Source organism: Exophiala viscosa (genome assembly GCF_022695815.1).
Source record: "Exophiala viscosa unplaced genomic scaffold EDD37scaffold_9, whole genome shotgun sequence".
NCBI classification, from domain to species: domain Eukaryota; kingdom Fungi; phylum Ascomycota; class Eurotiomycetes; order Chaetothyriales; family Herpotrichiellaceae; genus Exophiala; species Exophiala viscosa.
Genome location: NW_026944361.1, coordinates 862950 through 884491, shown reverse-complemented (window position 1 = coordinate 884491; position 21542 = coordinate 862950). Strand labels below are relative to the sequence as shown.

The window sequence follows — 21542 nt, the reverse complement described above, 5'->3', positions numbered from 1 at the left end:
TGCTTCACATTTGAATCGACTTCCATCTTCTCTTCAGACCTTTGTTGACTTGTAATCCTTTGCCGTCAACGGCCGTGACCCAGTGACCCAATGACCTTAGTAGTAGTGCGTCCACCTCCACCACGGTTACCTTCCATGTTGCAATCCCTCCTCGCGTAAGCCTTGTTGTATCTTCTCGTTCTCAGCTGGCAAAGCTGTCAGTGTGGCCAAAACCATTCGGTCCCCTCGCGCTTTTGCCGCCGAGTCGCCGTTGCAGTCGCAGGAATGGCATAGCCTCAGCACGCGGACTGGGTAAACTTGCTGAATTGTTTCCACAACGCCAAACACCAGTCATAGGGAAAAGCGTGCTTCCTGTCGACACCAATACTGCGCTGGAAAGCCATTATTCCTTGAACCACTGACCATAATAACAATCACGAACGCTATTGAGTTGGGTCGTTACCTGCGAGAAGGACGGAAGAATTGGCGGAACTTCGATGTACGCTCTCTTTTTCCATGAATGATCACCTCATCAGGCACATCGGTCTCGCTGCTGGTCTCGCTGCTCGTCTCATTGGTTTCTTTGAAACAGTTAGTCTTCCACTTGCGAAGCTAGTTATAGATGGAGATGGCGGTACCTTGGACTTGTAGATATTTCCTCTCATCGATCCATCGAGCCAGCTTCTGACATTGTTCGTGAGATGGACCATATACCTCCTGATATCCGGTCAACGCCCGATGAAACATCTGGATAGCTTCTTGCCGTCTGCCCAGGTCAAGAAGCAACGAACCGAGGTACTTGCACGTATTGAGTGCAGGGACATAGGTAAGGATAGACTCTGCTCCCACTGCGTTCTCGAAGCCTTGTAGGGCACGCTCGTACATCTCCTCCGCCTTGTCCAGCTTCCCTTGATGGTTGTACAGAATGCCTAGATTGTTGACCGTCTCTAGTGTAGACGGGTGCCCCGGTCCTAGTGCCTTTCCCTTGCCTTGTAAGGCACGCTCGTACATCACCTCCGCCTTGTCCAGCTTCCCTTGATGGTTGTACAGAATGCCTAGATTGTTGACCGTCTCTAGTGTAGACGGGTGCCCCGGTCCTAGTGCCTTTCCCTTGCCTTGTAAGGCACGCTCGTACATCTCCTCCGCCTTATCCAGCTTTCCTTGCTTGACGTAGAGAGCACCTAGACTATTAACTGTATCGAGTGTAAAGGGGTGCCCCGGTCCTAGGGTCTTCTCCTTTCCTCGTAAGGCTCGATCGTACATCTGCTCCGCCTTATCTAGCTTTCCTTGGTCGGAGTAGAGAAGGCCCATTTTGTTGACCAGGGTGAGCATCCACTCATGCTCAGGATCCATTGTCTCCTTATAGCCCCGGAGAGCCAGCTCATACATCTCGCTTCCCTTGCCCAATCTGGTTTGAGCTACGAAAAGATCGCCAAGGAAGCTCACACAACGAAGAATGACAGCTAAAGGGCCAACATATCCGGGTCTATCATCGCGGTCCTGTTCCTGTGATCTCGAGAGCTTGATCGCATCATCAACGACCCATCGAAAGCAACAGTCAGCATGGCCCATGAGACGCCGTTCTACGGTCCATAAATTTCCCATGAAGTAATGCTGTACCGCAAAGCCGTAATGCGGTAACGCAAAGCCGACCGTGATCACCGCAAGTCGGGCGAAGGCAATTCGTTGCTCCTCGTTCTGGACATGCCGCGCCCACTGGTGCAGAACGGGATGAACGATACATCCACTATCATCTTCCAGCCTTTCGATCAGGGAGTATTTGAGTAGGAGCTGGATCGCGTCGATGAACTTCATCTCGTCGCTGCATACCTCTTGGAGGTTCGCGTTGACGTAGGTATGATTGGTCCATATTTCCCTGCTTCTCTCGAAAAGCCCATACCACAAGTCACGGTTGTCAAGGAACGCCCAGAGCAGGAGTAGGTCGGCCGCCGCTTGATTTTCCGCACGGATAGCCTCGAGTGATCTCACCCACGTCGTCCAGATACTTTTCAGCTGGGATCCATTGCATGTCTCGTGCGATTGCATAAGATCTTTCCAGCGACGGTCATAGAGATCGATGTATCGGGCAAAGCTGATCCCAGTCTGCTGCATGTACGCCGCGACTTGAGTCAATGCCAAAGGGAGGCCATCCAAACGCTCCAGTAATGGTCTGGCCTGGTCTTTGTCTGCATCTTCTAGTCAGAATAGAGCTCGACAAGTGATTGAGAAACGTACCAAACTTCCGCGTATACGTCTGACAGAAGATTGCCATAGCAAGGTTGTCATCCACTTTCTGAAGCTTCTTCGAGACTGTGGCATACGGCTTCAGGTTGCTAAGTCGAGTCGTTATCAATATCGCGCCATGATCAGCGTCGGGAAGATAATTCTCGACATTGAAGGAGCCTGGTTGAGGGTTCTGTGCGTAGTACTCTCGATCGACATTATCCAACACCACCAGCCAGGAATTGTTGTCAGGCCGGCTCAGCAGGTGGCGAAAGTGTTCGACAATGAGATCAAGGTCCCCGCCCTGACCGTTGAGGAACGTCCTACTGACTTCCGGAATCTGGCCCTGCGCAACGCGGCTGGCACTATAGCCAATGGACTGTTTCAAGCTGTCTTCTGAGGTGCCATCTAGCCAGAAGACAGCGCTATAATGCTGGTGATGCCGCCGTGCAAATTGAGCCGCCAATTGCGTCTTGCCCATGCCGCCCATTCCACTCAACACACAGATCCGACGTTGACGTCCACTAGATCTTCGTCCGGGAAGGAGGGTTTGCCTTAGTTCAGCCACGTCGAGGGGACGATCTGCAAATTTCTCGATCACGGGGACGCCTCGGAGGCTGAATGGGATATGGTATTTTGAAGTGACTAACACCATATATATTAGCTACGAAAACTCCCAAAGGCTGTGACGGTCATCCGTGGGAACTAACGTTGCTTCATGGACGCCCGGTCCGCACACGCCTTCATTTGCCTAGACACCTCTTGCGATCCACAATACAGCCGCGTGGCAGCCGCAATTTCAGCCTTCTTCGTCGACTCTTCCAGACCAATTGTTTCCAGTCCTCTTGACACATTGAAACGGTAGTACCGGCCCTGTTCGTCTAGGTGTGCTTTACTTTGTCGAAACGTCTCGGCTGTAAGTTCGGTCTCCGTGGCTATCGCCACCAGACTCTCGTAGATATGGAAAACATCGTCGCGTACAGGAGTCAATGATGGAACGCCGGTCCCTATCGAGACCAGACAGTCAAGGTTATCGTCTAGCGGTTCGGGACCGTATACGGCCTGCGCTTGATTCCATAGTTCCCCAACGGGATTGTTGACTGCTGTGCCGCCATCCACAAACTGTTCACTGTAACGTCCGATGGAGATTGGTTCGAAGAATGAGGTCGCTGCAGAAGTTGCACGACAAGCTTCCCAGATCTTGGTCTGTTTGAAGAGGTCGGTATTGCCACGGGGAGGCATGTAGCTTGTCAAGCACATCGGTGTGCCAGTGTGCTTGCTGAAAGCGCATACAAAGCTGCATTCATCAGTACGGCAATGTTACAAGTTCTTGGCTGTCCTACACTTTGCACGCCGTATCCGCCTCGCTTTTCAACAACGTGTCTTTCTGAGTGGTCCACTTTTCCACCACTTCTCGAATCGCGTCTTCTAACTTCTTTGAGTCGAATTGGCCTCGGATCTTGCCTGTGATCTTCATACGAGGCGCTTTCTTCTGGAAGACCTTGTCCGCGAGGGAGGTATATGCTTCAATGCATTCGTCGATCGTCATTTCCAGCCGGCCCAGCATGATAGCGATCAATCCGCCGGTTCTGGTGCCCCCGATCATGTCGAAGTATTCGCATGGCTTGGGTGGGTGTTCGGGATCGATGACTTGCATGAGTTGTTCAAGGATCATCAGCGACGACAGGCCACGAACGCCGCCGCCATCAAGCGCGAGTAGGCGTAACTCTTTGCCTGGCATGGTCGATCAAGAGACCCTCTTCACAGCAACACCTCTGTCATGAAGTGGCTGAACAGAGGAGAAAGAATCTTCTTGCGAGCGAACGTCGCCCATCAGGCAGCAGACCGCTTCACGGAAGGCAGCTGCGGTCAACCAGGCTGAATGGTCCATTCCAGCTGAGGCTGCAGTGTGACCGTCACAGCCCAGCTCGACTTGGATTCGTCGCCGAATTGCCGCTTCAATTGGGTGAACAGGGGATGAGGCACGCCACAGGCGCCTATCCAACGCATCAATCGTATCAATGCCACTCATGCTGTCTATGTACCACATATCGCAGTGAGGAGACCATAGAAATACCAGCCAACCTCGAGCCTCCACTACCTTCTGATCAGCGTCTACGCCTTAAGCCTTACTTGAGGCTGAACGACACCACCAGTAAAAGGGCATCGCTTGTATGGCGTCTGAGACAAAATCTTATCTCCGCGTGAATCCAGCCTCGGCTTTCTCGTTGAACAACAAGACCGACATCTGCGCTTATGTAATCTCGGTAACCTCTCAAAAAGGGGGTTTCGCCAAACTCTCCGGCCATGCCGGGTGTGTCACGGGCTCCGGCCATGCCCTCACAGAAGGTGGGACGCCGGAATTACCTGGGGCGGTGTCGCTTACATGATCGTGCGTATACCTGCTTAGGTATGACATAGGAGTATGTAGCTAGCTCACTACCTACCAGCTGCCTAAATATCTAAATCATGTACAAACCGGCTCCCGGACAACTGTCAATCAACCCTTGGTCTCTCACTGGCAAATATTCGACATGTCCGAAGACGTGACATACGGAACACTCAGATCTGTCACCGTCATCTTCAGCCCTTACCACGTCGGCATCCACAACCACGCTGTCGGTGCCGGACCGGGAAGGTTACGGAGTTCCGGACTCGTTTCGTCGCTACAGAAGCTGGGCGTAAAAGTCCACGAAGTCGAAATCAAGAGAGTGTACAACTCCGAAGGGGATATCGGCCGCAGCTTCGAGGTCATCAGGCGCATTGCATGGGCTGTCACGGCGGCGCGGGATGGAGGGTCATTCCCCATTGTGATCGCGGGCAATTGCTCCGCTACCGTCGGTGTGTTGGCTGGTTTGACTGGCTGCAAGCCTTTTGCTGAGCGCGAGTTGGGATGTATTTGGTTCGACTCGCACGATGATTTCAATATTCCTGATACGGTTATGAGCGGGTATTTCGATTCGATGGGCGTGGCGATTATGGCCGGGCAGTGTTGGAAAGCTTTAGCAGGTAGCGTGCCGGGCTTCAGACCCTTGAAGTTGAAGAGGTTTGTGCATGTTGGGATGAGGGATGTTAATGAACTTGAGCGGGTGAGGGTTAGTGAGGCTGGGTATGATGTTGTTTGGGGGGATGAAGAGAGAAAGGTTGATTTCCGTGGTGAACTGGAGGAAGCCATAGGTGGAAACAAGGAGATGAAGGAAGACGGAGGGTTGACGATGGTGCATGTAGATCTGGATTGTCTTGATGGGAGTGTTGCGAGAGTTAACAAGTTTTGGGGTACGAAGGGTGGGTTGATGGGGGAGGATTTGCTTAGGTGTATGGATCTGCTGGGAAGCGGAGCGGAGGGGAACGTAATGCCGGTGAGTTTGACTGTTGCGAGCTATGATCCGCAGTATGACGATGGTGGCAAGGTTGCTGGGATTGCTGTTGGAGCGGTGGAAGGGTTTGTGAGGGCGCTAATGGAGACGGGTGTATTGGAGGTGGACTGATGGATGCCTGCTTGCAGCGATGCAGCAGAGATCATGCCCGGTTGACGCCGGGGAAGTATAGGATCTCAAGATCTGAATATCATTGTTTCGGGGTTGATGATCGGGCAGACCGATAGACTTATCGAAGTCTTCGTGCTCTTTCTGAGCATTCTCAGGAAGTATTTCACCACTCTTTGTGCTGACAGACAATTGTCCCATATTGTCAAAGGCAGCGGCAACAGCGCCATACCAGAATCTGGAAACCAATCCGTGGCCAATATCTTCTGTCAAAGGGCTCTTGGTCTTGCAGAACTTGACCAGCTTGACAGAAGTGGCAGGTCCACAGCGCTGACAATGGTGAGGAGATAAGCGATCATATTCATGGTCTTTCGACCAAGGCAAACACACCAAGTTTGCATGAGAGCCGCAAACGAGAGGAGTACTCCAGGTACATAGACGTCTGACCTCTCTTTTATTGTGATTCAAGCAAGGAAGGGGCCGAGCGAGTTACCAGAACGGTGGCACCGTCTGGCAGGGAGTACAGCAACGCTGCAAATTTGAAGTCCAGCAGATTCATGACAGCGAGTGCCATGAAGCAAACCACCATGACTAGCCCGATTGACCTGATGGCCTTCCGCACGTCAAGCGCTAAGACGATGTTGTTGTGTGCGAAGGACTTCAAATTGACAACGAGGAGCGATTTCCGGATGAACATGGAGAACTACAGCAATCAGATCGTGCCACTTTTTCCTCTGAGAACCGGCTCTGCGGGAGTTCATGCATTCAATTTAACCTCATCACGTGCATTGGCGTCAGTGACGCGACTGCCCAAAGAAGCGCGGGGGCAGTCGCGTCTCACTTGACAATCTGCAACTTTTCCCATTCGGAGGAAGCACTGGAGAACATCACATTCACTTTCTTCACTGCCTCAGTTCACCTCTTCTTCAATATAACTAGGTATACAGCACGCTTTCTCTGAATGTATCTGTCAACAACCAACAGCAAAGGCGCGGTGGCCAATCAGTCGTGCTGCAAAGTTGTCATTGAACCAGCGATCAGACAGCACTCCTCAGTTTACACTCACGATCAGCACCAGTGTAAGACAACATGGCGTTCAAATTTGTCTGGCTTGTCGAACTCTTCGAGACGCTCGAAGCTGCGCGGAAGGATAAAGCACTTACCACGAACCGTAATATCGACGTCTATGCTGAAGCCACCAATAAATGGTTCGACAAGTACGAACACAAACTTCAGAGAACAGGACCGTCTGCGATAGCCTTTCTATCATGCATCCTGCCAGAACGTCTGCCACAACGCACCTACCGAGTACAGGAGGACACTTTAGTTAAGATCTTTTGTCGAGTTTTCCACTTGGGGCACACCAGTTCCAGTGCACTCCGCCGATGGCATGAGCAGGACGCCGACTTTGCAACCACGGTGGAGCACACAATGGCCAATTCGCATCTGATTATGTCTAAGAAGCTAGTCACATTGGAGGACATTGACAAGACACTTCTTCAACTTGCGGACAAGGGGGCAACCAACACGAAGCGATTGGATGAAATCCTGACGCCCGTACTACGACATCTAACCCCACCGCACACCAAATGGCTTGTTCGCATGATCCTGAAGTCCTATACACCGATACATATACCAGAAGCCACAGTTCTCCAACGCTTCCACTTCCTCCTGCCTGATCTCCTGGCTGTTCAGAACTCCTTCGATGCAGCGGTTGAGATTTTGGAGCACGATAACATCAAGGCACTTCCATACAACCCTGTAGGAAAATCCCGAGATGTCTACCTTGGGTTATGCGCCGCACACATCAGACCCAAGCTCGGTGTTATGATTACGCGTACACAATATGAGAAAGCACGGAGCATCAAGCATTGCTGTGACATGGCCCGACAACGTCATATGAGTGTCGAAAGAAAATATGATGGCGAGTATTGTCAAATACATGTCGACCGCTCCAAGCCAAGAGGGAACCAAATTCAAATCTTTTCAAAGAGTGGGAAGGACTCAACGACCGACAGAGTTCGTCTCCATGGAGTAATCGAAGCAGGACTGCGGCTGGACCGAGAAGATTGTGGCTTTGACCGAAATTGCATTGTCGATGGTGAGCTTGTGGTATACAGCCGAACACAGAAGACGATCCTTCCCTTCCACAAAATCCGAAAACATGTGATGCACGGTGGAACCTTTATTGGTACCGCTGCCGATTCACCTAGGAAAGGCGACGAGCAGCTCATGATTGTCTTTTATGACATCTTACTCCTCGATGACAAGATTTTGGCCAAGGAGCCACAATCTGAGCGGAGGAAGGTACTCGAACGTATCGTGAGGAACCTTGATGGTGAAGCCCAAATTGCATATCGTCAAATCATCAACTTCGGCGTTAGAGACGCCAAGGTGGAATTGAGGGAATTCTTCGAATGCGCAATTCTTCAAAGATGGGAGGGACTTGTGCTCAAAGGCTGCCGTGATCCTTACTTCTCCTGGGAAAGCTCCAAGAGGGTCATCAAACTTAAGAAGGACTACATCCACAACCTTGGCGATACAGTTGACCTTTGTATCATTGGCGGTCGACGTAGTCAAATCGTTGTCGATCAACTTGGCATCGGGCCTTTGTCCTGGACGACATTCTACATTGCATGCATCGAGAACAAGGAGCAGGTGCGTAGACACAACAAAAAGCCCGTGTTTCGCATTATCGACACAGTGTCTATACATGGAATATCGAAGGATAACATCCGGCACCTCAACGGTCTAGGGGAATTTTTGCGCATACCTTTCGCGGATCATCGAGCTCATATGGAAGTTCAGAACCATCGAAAAAATATACAAGCCCCGACTGATCTTTTCAAGTCGCCAATTGTCGTTGACGTTATGGGAGCAGGCTTCGAGAAGCCACAGAATGCAGCATATTACGTATTACGCTTCCCGCGGATCGTGAAGTTGCAGAGGGATAGGAGCTTCTTGGACTCCAGTACCTTCGCGGATTTGCAAGAGCATGCCGATAGAAGCATGAAGGTCTCCTTGGACAACGATGAACAGCAAGAGGAGGGGTGGATCGAGCGCCTCATCGCTGCCGATGGGAAGAATGCCATTGAGGCTGAGGGGAACCAGTCTCAGACTACGGCCAGTCCAGTGCAGAGCACGCCCGGGCAAGCGACCAGTGGGCACCCAGTAATGATGCATAGTCCCTCGAAGACAACACAACAGAATATGGCACCACCCTCGACGCCTCGGGCACGTTTAACTGCTCCAGCTCGTCATATCGTCGTGGAGGACTCGCGAATCACCGCTAGTCCCATACCGCTCACTCCTGGGGCAGGTCAGTATCAGCAGCCTTCTCAAAGTACAGCGACACCTTCGCCAGGCATGGTAGAGACCACCCTCGGGGTCCACAGTGGTCGACCGCAGACCCCTGCGAAGGCCAATCATGATGTGATCGTGATAGATTCACAGAGCACAGCCAGTCCGTTGAAGGAGAGCCCTGCTGCGCAGAGCGAATCCTCTATCGCCATTCAGGCTCCCAAGCGCAAGTACTTAGATACGCCTTCCCTCCTCTACGACGACTCGACAAACAAACGACCAAGAATGGCTTCAGATCAAAACCAACGGCCGCGATACAAAGGACCACGGAAGAGTGTCCCAACCAGCCGTTCGACACGAAGCGATCCCTTTAGCCCTCAAAAGGCGACAACAACGTCTTCGCGGAATATGCCAGCTGTAACACAGCCTTCTGAACCCCGGACTGCGTCACGAATTCTTCCGTATGAGGACATCAATAAGCTTGGGGGATCAGCCTTGCGCAATGATTACACTAGGGCACCACCCTTCGAACTCCCGACTGTGTCCAGTCCTTCTTATGGAGGACGGCCAACCCAAGTGGAATCTTCCTTGCGAAGTACGATGCACAGAGAACACCCCTTCCAACCTCCAGCTTTGTTCCGAAGTCCCACGAAATCCACACGCCCGCTTGCACAAAACGCGACAACGTCCCCGCCACCGGGGTATATGTGGTCCAGTGCGGCATTAGTCAAGGACGATGACAAAGAGAATTCCGACCGTCAGGACCCGCCGTCCAACCGTCCAGGCAATGGCAACATCCTTGGGCTCAGGGGCGGTGCTGCAGACAATCAGACACACAGCAACCGAGGTCCAAAGCGCCTTCGTTCGGATCAGACGAACTCCCTGTCGGGAGGAACCAACCATGTCCACGAGGCGCCAAAGATCCAACCTCTGCCTCTCAAGTCTCAATACCAGGCAGACACTGGAGCCACCTCTATGTTAGGCCCGACGCCAGAGGTTTCCGGAAGAACGTTTGCGAAGCAGGTTCTTCGTCCGCAACCTCTTGAGGTGGACCGTAGGCATCCTCCAGATACGCCGCACTGTCCAATCGACAAGGCATTGTTCGTCAGGTTAGTCGACCAGTCTTCGACGCGTGCCACAGCCGAAAAAAATCTACGACGTTGGCAAAGAGGTCCTCAACAAGCGAAGAGCGCTTCTGATATCTGCAAGTGCGCAGCAGAAGAGGTTGGTAATGTTCTATGACACGCAGATCACAAGCCTTGTCAAGTCCTATGACTGTGGTTGGCATTCAGGAGGCGGAGTCCATAGCGATGAGTGTGAGATCCTGAGAAACGCAGATCTGGTAAGTGGTTTCTTTGCGGGAGCTCTACTTATCACGACTGGCGAAGAGTTTGATATCAGAGTGATCTGGGATTGGAAGGAAGCGATGGATGGAATCATGTCGCCGTAGCACAACAGGCACGTCATTGGAGCGCGTTCAATGCAGTCGGCGCCTTTGCGGTAAATGGGTAGAATTATAATAATAACGTCGATGACCTCCTTCACGTCAATGGCAAACATTATAGCGTTATGCGTGGCGGGCTTCGTTCAGATAACGTCGAACAATTCGTGGGTATCCATCTGAAGCCGAGCAGCTACAACGGGCAGACAGTGCCACTATTGAATGGAAAAGGCTGATGTAGACGATTCAGTCTCCGCCAAAAAACGAATCCCAGAATGAGGAGAATAGTCCTCCACCGCCGCCTTCATCACCGCCCGACGGAGTCTGTTGGCCCGCATCGCTCCAGGGATCGGAGCCTTCTTTGCCCCAGACGTCTTCACCCTGGCCGCCCTGCTCGGGCCATCCGCTTTGCGGAGATTGAGCGTCAAAAGGCTGGTCAGGATTCTGCGGTGACTGAGAGTCATAAGCCGTTGGGCTATTGAAGGCTTGGTCCTGTTGAGCGGTGGTGGTGTCTGATTGTTGTTCTTGCGGCGAACTTCTGCCCGAAGCTCGCTGCATGGCTTCGTATCCTGCCATTGTGCCTGCACCGGCGATGGCACCTTCGCCGGCACCTAATCCTTGCGCAGCACCAGCTGCTCGGCCTGCTCCGCCGACTACAGCCCCGCCAGTGGCTCCAGCGGCTTCGCCTGCTGCGACTCCACCAGCAGCTCCTGCGGCCTCACCTGCTGCAACGCCGCCGGCTGCTTCACCACCTGCGCCGCCCATCCAGAGCGGTATAGGCATTACGCCGAAGTGACTGCTGTGCTGGGAGAAGTAGTCGTAATCGATGGTGACAGCGGTTGCGAGCATCACTGCTCTCTGGTCCAGCGTCATGCCTGGTATGTTTTCCGTGGCTGTTGGTTTGCTGGCCAGAATGGGTTCTGTCGGGGTCGTCTGGGTCGTCTCATCGACCTGCTTCGTTTCGGGCTCTCGACCTGCGGCGTCCATGCGTAATGCGTAACTTCCCATGTCTGTGAGAAATTCTCGGCCGAAACCACCCCATTTTCGATTGACTGAGCCGATCAATTGGTTGTTCTGGTCGCGCAGGGAGAAGTCCCATGACAGAGCGGGTTCGTTGACTGACGCGAACTTATAGATGGAAGAGCCGCCCTCCGATGATACAGATGCTTGTCCCGATGGTGAGCCATCGATATTCAGGTCGTGCGAGAGAAACAAGTGATACTTGCGTGCCATGGCGGCCCATTCTGACTGGGCTTCGCCGATGACGGGCATAGCATCAAGGGGGAGTTGTGAGACCTGCTGCAGGCCTGCTAGAGGGTCTGCTTCCGCTGGTACATCGGAGGTAGATGTGGGTTTTGGACCATTGAGCCTTGGGGCCACCGGATTGTACACCCGTATCGTGGTGTTGATGTATGAGAACGGGCGATGAAACCTCAAAACCTCCGTTGAATGCTTGTCGAAGACGTGCGTTGTAAACGCTCGGTGCGTCCGCGCCAACTGCCTTGTCATACCCTGTGCCAGACCTCCGTCTTGTTCTGCCATGTACCCGACGTGGTTTCCATGCGGATCGAGGATCACGTATCGGTTCGCCTGTTCGAAGCCAATGAATACATTCATCATCTCGAGTTGTCTTTGTACAAGCAAACCTGACTGGGCGAGGATAGTGGAGGCGGGATGGTCTGACTTCAGGACGGAACTTGGATCTTCGGGCACATGGACGGGTGCGAGGAGGGAATTATCTTCTGGTCTTGTCTCGGCGAGGATGTTTTCCATAGGAGGGGATTTGGGCGGAGCCTCGCTTCGTGAAGGAGGTTTGTCATGTTGGGCAGAGGGCGGTGGTCGTTCCTGTCGATGCGTAGCAGTAGTTGAGAATGATGGCCGCCGGGGCTTAAGAAATCTTCGTGAGGGAATGATGGTAATACATTGTGTCTGTAGCCTCAGCGCAGCGCTGGCTGGCCGTGAGACTTGTAGAATGGTTTTCTGCATGCCAGACTGTATCGAGCAGTACAAACAACAATCGCTAGAAAGACAGCACAGTCATTCGTTGAGAAGATTAGAGAGAATTTTTGACATATAGGTGGTACCAATCTCCATGGCCTCGAGATGTAACAATGATCGTGTTGCGGAAATGCAGAGGACGGGAAGACGTCATTCCAAACAGTGATATTAATTCCCGCTGTACCTGCCGCAGCTTAACGAGATACTCTGCGCGCTGCTTTCCCAGAACACCCTTCTCGATATCATCACAATGCTAGCCCCAGGTGGCTTCTATGGCTCTGCTAAGTGAAAGCACCTCTGTTGGTCGTGAATAAGGAGTAACGGTAAAAGATGGAAAGCCGCTATCAGCTACTAGACATGCACATTCTGAACGCCAGCATTCCCAGGTAGCAACGAACGTGATACGAGCTAAGGGCTAACCGCAGTACGACTCCAGAGGACCTCCCTTCAGAACTTCGCCTTTGCTAGTCTGACATAGCACTGCTTAGGAGATGTGGCCAATGTATCGATGGCGTCGAACAAATTCAGCTCCGCCGGAAGAGGCAGCAATTCGAAATTCCAGATCATCAGCACGAGAATGATGCGCATCTGTAGATATCCCAGCCGTCGGCCGAAGCAACCACGAGGTCCCAGCCCGAAGGCCAAATGCGGACCAGCTTGGGAGTCGAAGGCCTCATTGCCATCTGCGTCAGTGACGAGCCAGCGCTCGGGGCGGAACTTCTTCATGTCGTCTGCATCTGGCGTCCAGGCTCCGACCTGGTATTGGGCCTTCAAGCTGCTTTCGTGGCGTTGCGAGTCCGCTATCGGAAACGGGGGTAAGAAGTAGCCGGGGCCCATCTGTAGCAAGAATAGGTTCGTGCCTTTAGGGATAACATGGCCTAGGACAGTGGTGTCAACGGTTGCGATGCGCACGACGCCCGGGAAGATGCATGCAGTACGGACCACCTCCTCGATCGTGGCATCTAGATAAGGGATCCGAACCGAGGTTATTTCATGGGCAGTCGGATTGCGATGCTCTTTTGCTGCCGCTTCGTAGGCATTGCGTAGGTGAGAGCGAAGGGTCGATTGAGCGTTCTGATTAACAGCCAGGTGTTTCAAGGCCCATGACAGCGTCGTGGAGGTGGTATCATGCCCACCGACGATAAAGCCAAAGAGCTGGATCATAGATCAGACGCTAGAGCCGTTGTCAGGGTAAGAAACATACCTCGTCATATATCACCCGGGAGTGGTATGCAGGCTGCTTTCCCTCCTTCTCGGAAATTGCGACTTCGCGGTGCAGGATGTCGTCCAACGCGGAGCGCCTGATGTGGTCACCAGAAGACAGTCGCCGAACCCCTTTCTCGACCTCATCGTGTATCAGGCGTTCCTTGATGGCTCGTGCCTCTCGCATATATGGCAGCTGTCGGAGACACCAGTGCGCTAATCTGGGAAGGGGTGCCTTGATGGAGATTTCCATAGACTCCGTGAGCGTGGTGATGGCCTCAAAGGTTGCCGGACGGTGGGTCCTGGGGATATCGACAGGCATATCTGCCGTCTGTGGCAGTCTCACCTCGTTGGTTGATGTGTACGACAGGAGGTGCTCCAATTGCGAAGTGGTCGCGCTGTTCTTAGCCTCAAGTCCAAAGGTTGCAGCAAAGACTGAGTCCAAGGTAACGTTGTAGATGTCTGGAGCCGCATGAAAAGGGTGACCCTGAGCTAGCTGAGTTTTGAGATCCCACAGTTTGACCAAGGTCTCGACGTTGGCGTGTATCTGTGGGGCCTCGACCTCATTCAGAAATCCCGGTGTCATTAGGTCTTTGAGCAGATTTCGACACGTCTTGAAGCGCGGATCGGTAGAGTGCATGGTGATTCTGAAATCAGGTACGAGACCCACCATGGCATCGATAACGAAGGTGGAGCGATCGAACTCCTGGGTTCGACGTAGGAGAATGTCCTGGCTCTCGCGATAGTCGCTGATGAGAACCCATGGTGCAGCAAAAAGACGAGCGAAGACCTGTACGATAGGAGACTGGTGGTTGATGTTCTGCTGCATGATCCATGGCCAGAGGCGACCTGTCTTTGACATGTAAGATACGATGCTGGGGATGTCTCCGAATAGTGACTTGGTGGCAGACGCATTGTATGGTATCCCTGCAATAGGTTTGGGAAGAGCCCACTGATATGCCAGGAAGAGAACGCAAAGAATTGCGACGATGCCAACGGCAAAGGGCGCAGGAGGGAGCATTGTCTGGACCATGGTCAGGGCAGAGGAGTGGCCGGCCATGTTAGCTACCAAACTTCTTGCAAGAAAACAGAGGAACGAGACAAGCAGTGTCAGCACGATGTTCGGAACATATATACGGAGATACAGCAGTAGCTGTATTCTACTCTTCTCGGCTGAGATGTGCGACATCAGTCTCGCATGTAAGTACTTACCACATTCGGTTGAGCTCCGCTGTGATCTGTAATCGGATATTGCTTCGCTGTAAGATGCAACTCGTCTAGACTGGGGAAAGAGACATGATTTGACGGAGATGCTGGCTAGACTGTGCATGCTGAGGTTCTTGTGCGCCAGTCAGCGTCGTACAACCAGGGAAACGAACCCGCGATAGACAGTAGCCCTATCGTAGGTGACCGGCGACGAAATGCAGGCGCGGAGCTGAAGATTTCCAGGGTAGCGCCGCGATACCAGGGAAGAATGTGGGCAACCGGTAAGGGGGGATTGTCGACCACAACGCAGCCATATATATAACTGTTAGTCTCAAAAGCCTCATGCGCTGCAGCCGTAATTCTTCCTCAGGAAACAAAAAGTCCCTAACGAGGTGCTGATAGTGGATCAGAAAGACCCAAAGGTACCTTCCAAGGTTATTACGAGGAGAAAATACGAAACTTATGTCAGCGGAATACGAAAAAAACGTTCCAGGTTACATAGGTAAACTATGCCCATAACGGTAGGTGGTGTCGAGGGGTTTCGGAGCTGCGTCCAGGTGGTGGCAGATTGACTTGCAACCCTACCAGGTACGGAGTAGGAATACGTGTAACCGTCATGGACTGCTTCATTGCCGCCAAAGAGCATCCCGCATCGTTTAGACGGGTTGTTTAATTGCGGCCTCACAAGGCATCAGCCATTTCGAAAGGTCTTGTCAACGGATCCTCATTTCATGGTTGGTGATTGCCCGGAACAATGTCTGATCCAGGCACTTGATATACATGTCTTCCTCCTCGAGAAGTTCTAAAATACCCTGATGGCGACAGTGGTTTCAAAAAACCAACGACAGCTTTGTGCCTTCAATTCCATCGTACCTCTTCAAAATGACCATTTTCATGCGTCAGATCATTACCCTCACTCTCAAGAATCTTCTCGTCGCCTTCGTGCGGCGCTGGTTCTCCACGACCATACGAGCATTCCTCTTACCCTGCATCTTCATTGGCTTTCTGTGAGTATGAAGCACACATGATTCTTGCGCCCTAACCCAACCAGGTCTTATGCTCGATTCCTGTTCATCCCTCCTTCAGTCTATGGCATCGGACAACCTGCTCCGGTCCGCGACCTCCCACAAGCCCTCAGTCTGGTGTCCGGCGGTCGAGACAAACTGGTCTTTGTCAACAGCGGCTATTCCGATGGTGCAATTCAATCCGTGATCAATCGAGTCGTTGACGATGTTGGGTCTGCTGGGGCGAAAGTTGAAATACTATCACAAGAGGAGGACCTTTTAACAACTTGCAGAAACTCCATACGGGGGACATCTACGTGCATAGCGGGGGCTGTGTTCTTTTCCTCCCCGTTGGAAGGCGACGCAGGCCGTTGGAACTACTCAATCCGAGCAGATGGCGGGCTGGAGACCAAGATTGTGACCGATTCGTCCAAGAACGATGTTGAAGTCTACTTACTCCCTTTTCAGCATGCCATTGATCGTGCCATCTCCCAAGTCGAGGCGGGCTCCAATGGTTCAACACTGCTACCAGAGGCAGTCCAAGAGTATCCTTACACCTCCATAACGAAAGAACAGCGACTGCAACAGATCCGGACCAGATACATGGGAGGCATCATCGACATACTTGCGGTAGCTTTTTTCATAGGCATGGTCGGAGTCACCTATCAACTGACTGGGCTTGTCGCAGCTGAGAGGGAGAATGGTATGGCACAGTTGATCGACTGCATGATGCCGAACCTGAAAAGATGGCAACCACAAATGGCAAGGATCCTTGCAAATCACATCGCATTTGATCTGCTCTACGGCCCCGGCTGGATCATAATGGCTATAATCCTCAGCGTAGGTGTATTCAGCAAGACATCCCCTGCCATTGTCATCATATTTAATCTGCTATCCGGTCTGGCCATGTCATCTCTCTCCCTGTTTGGAGCCGCGTTCTTCAAAAAGGCACAGCTCAGTGGTATCACCTCGGTCATTGTAAGCTTGCTTTTGGCCATCATTGCTCAGGTCGCTGGCAAGGCGGGGACAGCATCGGTTGCGATACTTTCATTACTCTTTCCACCAATGAATTTCGTCTACTTCACTATTTTCATGGCTCGATATGAGAGACAGGATCGGGGGACAAACCTTGTGAGATCGGCTCCAGAAAATACTTCCTCCCTACCAGGCATCGCCCTTTGGATCTTTTCTGTTGTACATATCGTGGTCTTTCCCATTCTTGGTGCATACATTGAGCGGGCGCTTTACGGCACAGCCTCAAAGAGCCGCAAAACGACCTCCGCGGAAAGTGTAAACGCCATTTCGCTTGTAAACTTTACAAAGAAGTATCCTCCATCGATGCTCGCCAACTTACGCTCGGTGTTCACACGGAAACATCCAGCCACTGTCCTGGCTGTGGACAATCTGAGTTTCAATGCCGCTCGAGGTCAGATCATGGTTCTTTTGGGAGCAAATGGCAGCGGCAAGTCAACGACTCTTGACGCCATTGCCGGTCTACATTCTATCACGTCTGGTGAAATTATAGTCGATTACCCTGAAGCAAACACAGGCTTAGGTTTGTGCCCGCAAAAGAACGTTTTGTGGGATGACTTGACAGTGGAAGAGCATGTCCGAATCTTCAATCGACTTAAGAGCAGTCAGCCGGCTTCCAAGGACGAGAATATGATGCTACTGGGGTCCTGCGACATCTTGGCCAAAGCCAAGTCCCGATCAAAAACGCTCTCAGGAGGGCAAAAGCGCAAACTTCAATTGGCCATGATGTTCACTGGCGGATCAAAAGTTTGCTGTGTGGACGAAGTTTCCTCGGGCCTAGATCCCCTGTCACGACGCAAGATCTGGGATATCCTGCTTGCTGAGCGTGGTGCGCGGTCCATCATCTTCACAACGCATTTCCTGGACGAGGCAGAGCTACTCGCCGACAATATCGCCATCCTTTCGAGAGGTGTGTTGAAAGCGTTGGGGACGTCGGTCGAACTGAAGAACAAATTGGGGGCTGGCTACCGAGTCCACGTCTACCATAACCATGGAGCACAGCATGTTCCCTCATATCAGGATATCGATCAAGTTCGTCGTGATGACCAGACCATATACTCCTTGACCGACTCAGCAAAAGCTGCAGAATTTCTGGGTCGAATTGACAGTGCCGGGATCACCGAATATCAAGTCAGTGGTCCCACCATCGAAGACGTCTTCCTGAAGGTCGCGGAAGAAGCCAACGTCAAAGAAACTCCTCCCAAGAAGTTTGACTTGGACGACAAGCTTCATGAGACTGGTAGTCATGGTAACAGCGAGGCTGATCCAGCAAAGGCCGCCCAAGTGGTCCTGGTGCAAGACCAGTCGTTCCCCGATGTTCCACAACTATTGGACGGACGCCGAATCAGCATGACCCGGCAAGCCATGGTTCTTTTCTACAAAAGATCGGTGGTCCTACGTCGGAATACCCTACCGTATCTTGCGGCACTGCTTATCCCGATCATTGCCGCTGGCCTTGTGACACTCTTCCTCAAGCACTTCCAAAGGGCAGAATGTACTCCAGCCTCCACGGCCTATGCGTCCGACATAGTGTCATTGTCAACACAATTTGACTACGAGCTCGTTGCAGGCCCACGAAATCGTTTGGGAGAAAATGCTTTGGAACGACTAGCCTCCACATTCCTTGGAAGCAATGACAATGGTGGGGTTGCGGCGAATACCACGAAGTTGCTCAACTCACTGCATATTGTTGACACTCTTGACGAGTTCAATGGCTATATCCAGACCAACTTTGCCAATGTCACTCCAGGTGGCTTCTTCTTGGGAGATGACACCACGCCGCCCGTTTTTGCATGGCAGGGAGATGGCGACATCGCGTTCGCAGTCATCGTCCAGAATGCACTTGACGTACTCTTGAGCAACGTTTCCATCTCAAATCAGTACCAGGCATTCGACGAGCCCTGGGGTGCAAGCGTGGGCAGTGCCTTGCAACTTGTCACCTATTTTGGCTTGGCAATGGCTGTTTATCCCGCATTTTTCGCCCTGTACCCTACAATCGAGCGGCTTCGCAATGTCCGAGGCTTGCATTACAGTAATGGGGTTCGGTCGGCACCTCTCTGGCTTGCCTATACTGCATTCGACTTCATCATCGTTGTCATCATCAGCGCCGTTGCTATCATCATTTTCCGAGCGGTATCAGACGTATGGTACCATATTGAGTATGTCTTTGTGGTGTTCTGTTTGTACGGCTTAGCGTCGACGTTGCTGTCCTATGTCATCTCGCTATTCTCGAGGTCGCAACTCGCAGCATTTGCATTTGCTGCTGGCGGTCAAGCAGTTATGTTCTTGCTTTACTTCATTGCATATATGTCCGTCCTCACATACTCACCGATTGAGAAGATTGACAGCTATGTCAACATCTGTCATTTCACAATCGCAGCGATATCTCCTGTCGCCAACCTCACCAGGGCACTCTTCGTCACCTTGAACATATTCTCGATTACCTGCAGAGATCGACAATTCGCATCTTATCCTGGGTCAACGACTACATTTGGAGGTCCCATTCTGTACCTCATCCTGCAGTCTTTCTTCTTGTTCGGCTTGCTCCTCTGGTGGGATTCTGGTCCGCTTCTCCGTCGCTGGCGAGGCAAGCAGCAACAAGACGACGCCGAAGAGAGGGACACAGTCGAAGCTGAAGGTTCAAAGGAGCTGACCAGGGTCGATGCTTCGCATGATGGCCTGAGAGTGCTTCACCTGACCAAGCATTTTGGTAAGAATATTGCAGTTGACAATGTCACTTTTGGCGTGCCGAGAAGCGAGGTGTTTGCATTACTAGGTCCCAATGGTGCTGGGAAATCGACCACGATATCACTGATTCGAGGGGATATTCAGCCCAGTCGTCGTGGCGGAGATATCCTGGTTGATGATATCTCAGTCATAAAACATCGAGCTCAAGCCAGGTCGCGTCTGGGTGTTTGTCCGCAGTTCGATGCCATGGACACGATGACGGTCGCGGAGCATCTTTACCTTTACGCAAAGGTCCGTGGTGTGAGCGATCCCCGGCATAATGTGGACGCCGTCATGCGTGCAGTCGGACTTGAGCAATACGCTGATCGAATGGCTGGCAAATTGTCTGGAGGCAACAAGCGTAAATTGTCCCTAGGCGTTGCGCTCATGGGCAATCCTAGCGTCCTCTTACTCGACGAACCATCGTCAGGAATGGATGCGGCAAGCAAACGCGTCATGTGGCGGACCCTCGAATCGGTAATCCCTGGACGTTCGCTCGTCCTTACAACTCATTCGATGGAAGAGGCCGACGCATTAGCAACCCGGGCTGGTATTATGGCAGGAAAGATGCTGGCGCTAGGGACGACCGATGATCTCCGCCGCAAACACGGAGATGCGTACTATGTGCATCTAGTGCACCAGCACGCACCACATGCATCCGACAGCGATATGCAGCGTATCCGCAATTGGATTGCAAGCACATTTGCAAGGGCCGATATCGAGAGCAAGATCTACGCCGGGCAGATCAGGTTTTCGGTGCCTGCATCTGGGTTTGGTGGTTACGATGACGAGATCAGCCGCGCATCAGGGATATCGACGTTGTTCACAGCTCTGGAGAAGAATAAAACTGGGCTGCAGATCGAACACTACAGTGTCAGTCGAGCGACGTTGGATCAAGTCTTTCTCAGCATTGTCGGCAAGCATAACGTTGCCGAAGAAGGTGCAGAAGCAGCTTCTACAGCGCATGCCGAGTCTGGTAAGCGATTTGGGCGACTGAGCACACTCGTGTTGAAGAAGTGATTGTGTTGCTCCGAGATATATGGTCTGAGAGCAAGCCTTATGTATATATATGTATGAAGCGTAATGATGATTGATGAACTGGACGACCGGACAAGGAACACACTGATCCAGCTCGCCAGTACTTGAAAACTGCCTAAATCCAGGAGACTTGGCGAGCATCTGGTGCCTGATCTACCTCCACACAGCTCAATATTTCCCCCACAAACCACAAGTACGAAGAAGATGTCTGCTCGAACACATGCAACTCGTGGGCATTCGAGAGCAGATCATCGAGGCTTTGGAGATGGACGCATCTTACAATCAGCGGGGAATCGTGAGGTGAGCTTTGCAACCAGGAATAGGGGCAGCAGTGGCATGATTAATAATGCACTTGTTCGTACAAGGACGAAGAGGGTAAGTCAATAAGCAGCCGATGCCAGTCACATCTGATGCAGGTTTGAGTCACAAAAAGAAGGGTCTCGACGGATCATCCCACTTGAGTCACTGACCGCCACAACCCTGACACCACCTCACGGAAAGGTCCAACCTGAAGTCGAGTGGAAGTACTCTGCAAGAATGTGACGACTTCTCGATTACGTCCAGCGCGTCGATGACTCCTATTATGCAGCAGTAGGGTTGACAAGTTCAATCGACCCCAATATTGGCCGGTCCTTGCAATATCTCTGTTGATGATCAGTATGAGAGCCATTTCACTAAGGGCGCCAACCCCACCGTACGAGATAGCCGACAATCTGCGGGAACCCCATTGACCCAGCGAGGACATGCCCGTCCGGCCTTGGCCCTTGGGAGTCATCGCCTTGTTTAGCCGGCGTCTTGGGCTTTGAGTTGTATCTGCCGCACCCCCGGGAGAGAAGCACCCTGCATTACGGTCCCCCACCAGTGGCCTCGGTTTTGACGGTCGATGGAAGACATCCACTTTGCCAA

At 52.2% G+C, this 21542-nt stretch overlaps 6 protein-coding genes across 6 annotated transcripts; 3 read left to right on the top strand and 3 right to left on the bottom strand.

Moving 5' to 3' along the window:
• Positions 1-130: 130 nt before the first annotated feature.
• On the bottom strand, positions 131-4382 carry EDD37DRAFT_684068 (uncharacterized protein). Its single transcript, XM_062819860.1, has 5 exons — positions 3546-4382; positions 2913-3499; positions 2215-2847; positions 618-2165; positions 131-560 (listed from the first exon to the last, which is right to left on the bottom strand). The coding sequence occupies exons 1-5, from the start codon at positions 3941-3943 to the stop codon at positions 439-441; spliced, it is 3288 nt and encodes a 1095-aa protein (XP_062667951.1). The 5' UTR covers positions 3944-4382; the 3' UTR covers positions 131-438.
• Positions 4383-4465: 83 nt separating this feature from the next.
• EDD37DRAFT_504498 (uncharacterized protein) lies at positions 4466-5723 on the top strand. The gene has a single exon (XM_062813527.1). It carries the CDS (start codon positions 4737-4739, stop codon positions 5688-5690), a length of 954 nt encoding a protein of 317 aa, XP_062667950.1. The 5' UTR covers positions 4466-4736; the 3' UTR covers positions 5691-5723.
• Positions 5724-6776: 1053 nt separating this feature from the next.
• Positions 6777-8837, top strand: EDD37DRAFT_551793 (DNA ligase; the record flags this gene model as incomplete). Its single annotated transcript, XM_062813689.1, has 1 exon — positions 6777-8837. A coding segment is annotated over one exon (2061 nt), but the record flags the coding sequence as incomplete, so codon positions are not given.
• Positions 8838-10451: 1614 nt separating this feature from the next.
• EDD37DRAFT_504450 (Scramblase-domain-containing protein) lies at positions 10452-12601 on the bottom strand. The gene has a single exon (XM_062813526.1). It carries the CDS (start codon positions 12412-12414, stop codon positions 10675-10677), a length of 1740 nt encoding a protein of 579 aa, XP_062667948.1. The 5' UTR covers positions 12415-12601; the 3' UTR covers positions 10452-10674.
• EDD37DRAFT_636947 (cytochrome P450) lies at positions 12602-15218 on the bottom strand. The gene is made up of 2 exons (XM_062817018.1): positions 13631-15218; positions 12602-13581 (listed from the first exon to the last, which is right to left on the bottom strand). The coding sequence occupies exons 1-2, from the start codon at positions 14957-14959 to the stop codon at positions 12874-12876; spliced, it is 2037 nt and encodes a 678-aa protein (XP_062667947.1). The 5' UTR covers positions 14960-15218; the 3' UTR covers positions 12602-12873.
• A 202-nt stretch (positions 15219-15420) lies between these two features.
• Positions 15421-20638, top strand: EDD37DRAFT_636945 (ABC transporter). The gene is made up of 2 exons (XM_062817017.1): positions 15421-15842; positions 15887-20638. Exons 1-2 carry the CDS (start codon positions 15718-15720, stop codon positions 20616-20618), a joined length of 4857 nt encoding a protein of 1618 aa, XP_062667946.1. The 5' UTR covers positions 15421-15717; the 3' UTR covers positions 20619-20638.
• Positions 20639-21542: the final 904 nt, after the last annotated feature.

What these genes read in the sequence shown, in the direction of transcription:
- EDD37DRAFT_684068 (XM_062819860.1), bottom strand. Translation starts at nt 3,943, where the DNA reads ATGCCAGGCAAAGAGTTACGCCTACTCGCGCTTGATGGCGGCGGCGTT. An exon ending in CCGGGCGTCCATGAAGCAAC is followed by an intron (nt 2,848 to 2,912) that starts GTTAGTTCCCAC and finishes ATATGGTGTTAG; the next exon opens with TCACTTCAAAATACCATATC. An exon ending in GAAATATCTACAAGTCCAAG is followed by an intron (nt 561 to 617) that starts GTACCGCCATCT and finishes ACTGTTTCAAAG; the next exon opens with AAACCAATGAGACGAGCAGC.
- EDD37DRAFT_504498 (XM_062813527.1), top strand. Translation starts at nt 4,737, where the DNA reads ATGTCCGAAGACGTGACATACGGAACACTCAGATCTGTCACCGTCATC.
- EDD37DRAFT_504450 (XM_062813526.1), bottom strand. Translation starts at nt 12,414, where the DNA reads ATGCAGAAAACCATTCTACAAGTCTCACGGCCAGCCAGCGCTGCGCTG.
- EDD37DRAFT_636947 (XM_062817018.1), bottom strand. Translation starts at nt 14,959, where the DNA reads ATGCACAGTCTAGCCAGCATCTCCGTCAAATCATGTCTCTTTCCCCAG. An exon ending in CCCGGGTGATATATGACGAG is followed by an intron (nt 13,582 to 13,630) that starts GTATGTTTCTTA and finishes TCTATGATCCAG; the next exon opens with CTCTTTGGCTTTATCGTCGG.
- EDD37DRAFT_636945 (XM_062817017.1), top strand. Translation starts at nt 15,718, where the DNA reads ATGACCATTTTCATGCGTCAGATCATTACCCTCACTCTCAAGAATCTT. An exon ending in TGCATCTTCATTGGCTTTCT is followed by an intron (nt 15,843 to 15,886) that starts GTGAGTATGAAG and finishes TAACCCAACCAG; the next exon opens with GTCTTATGCTCGATTCCTGT.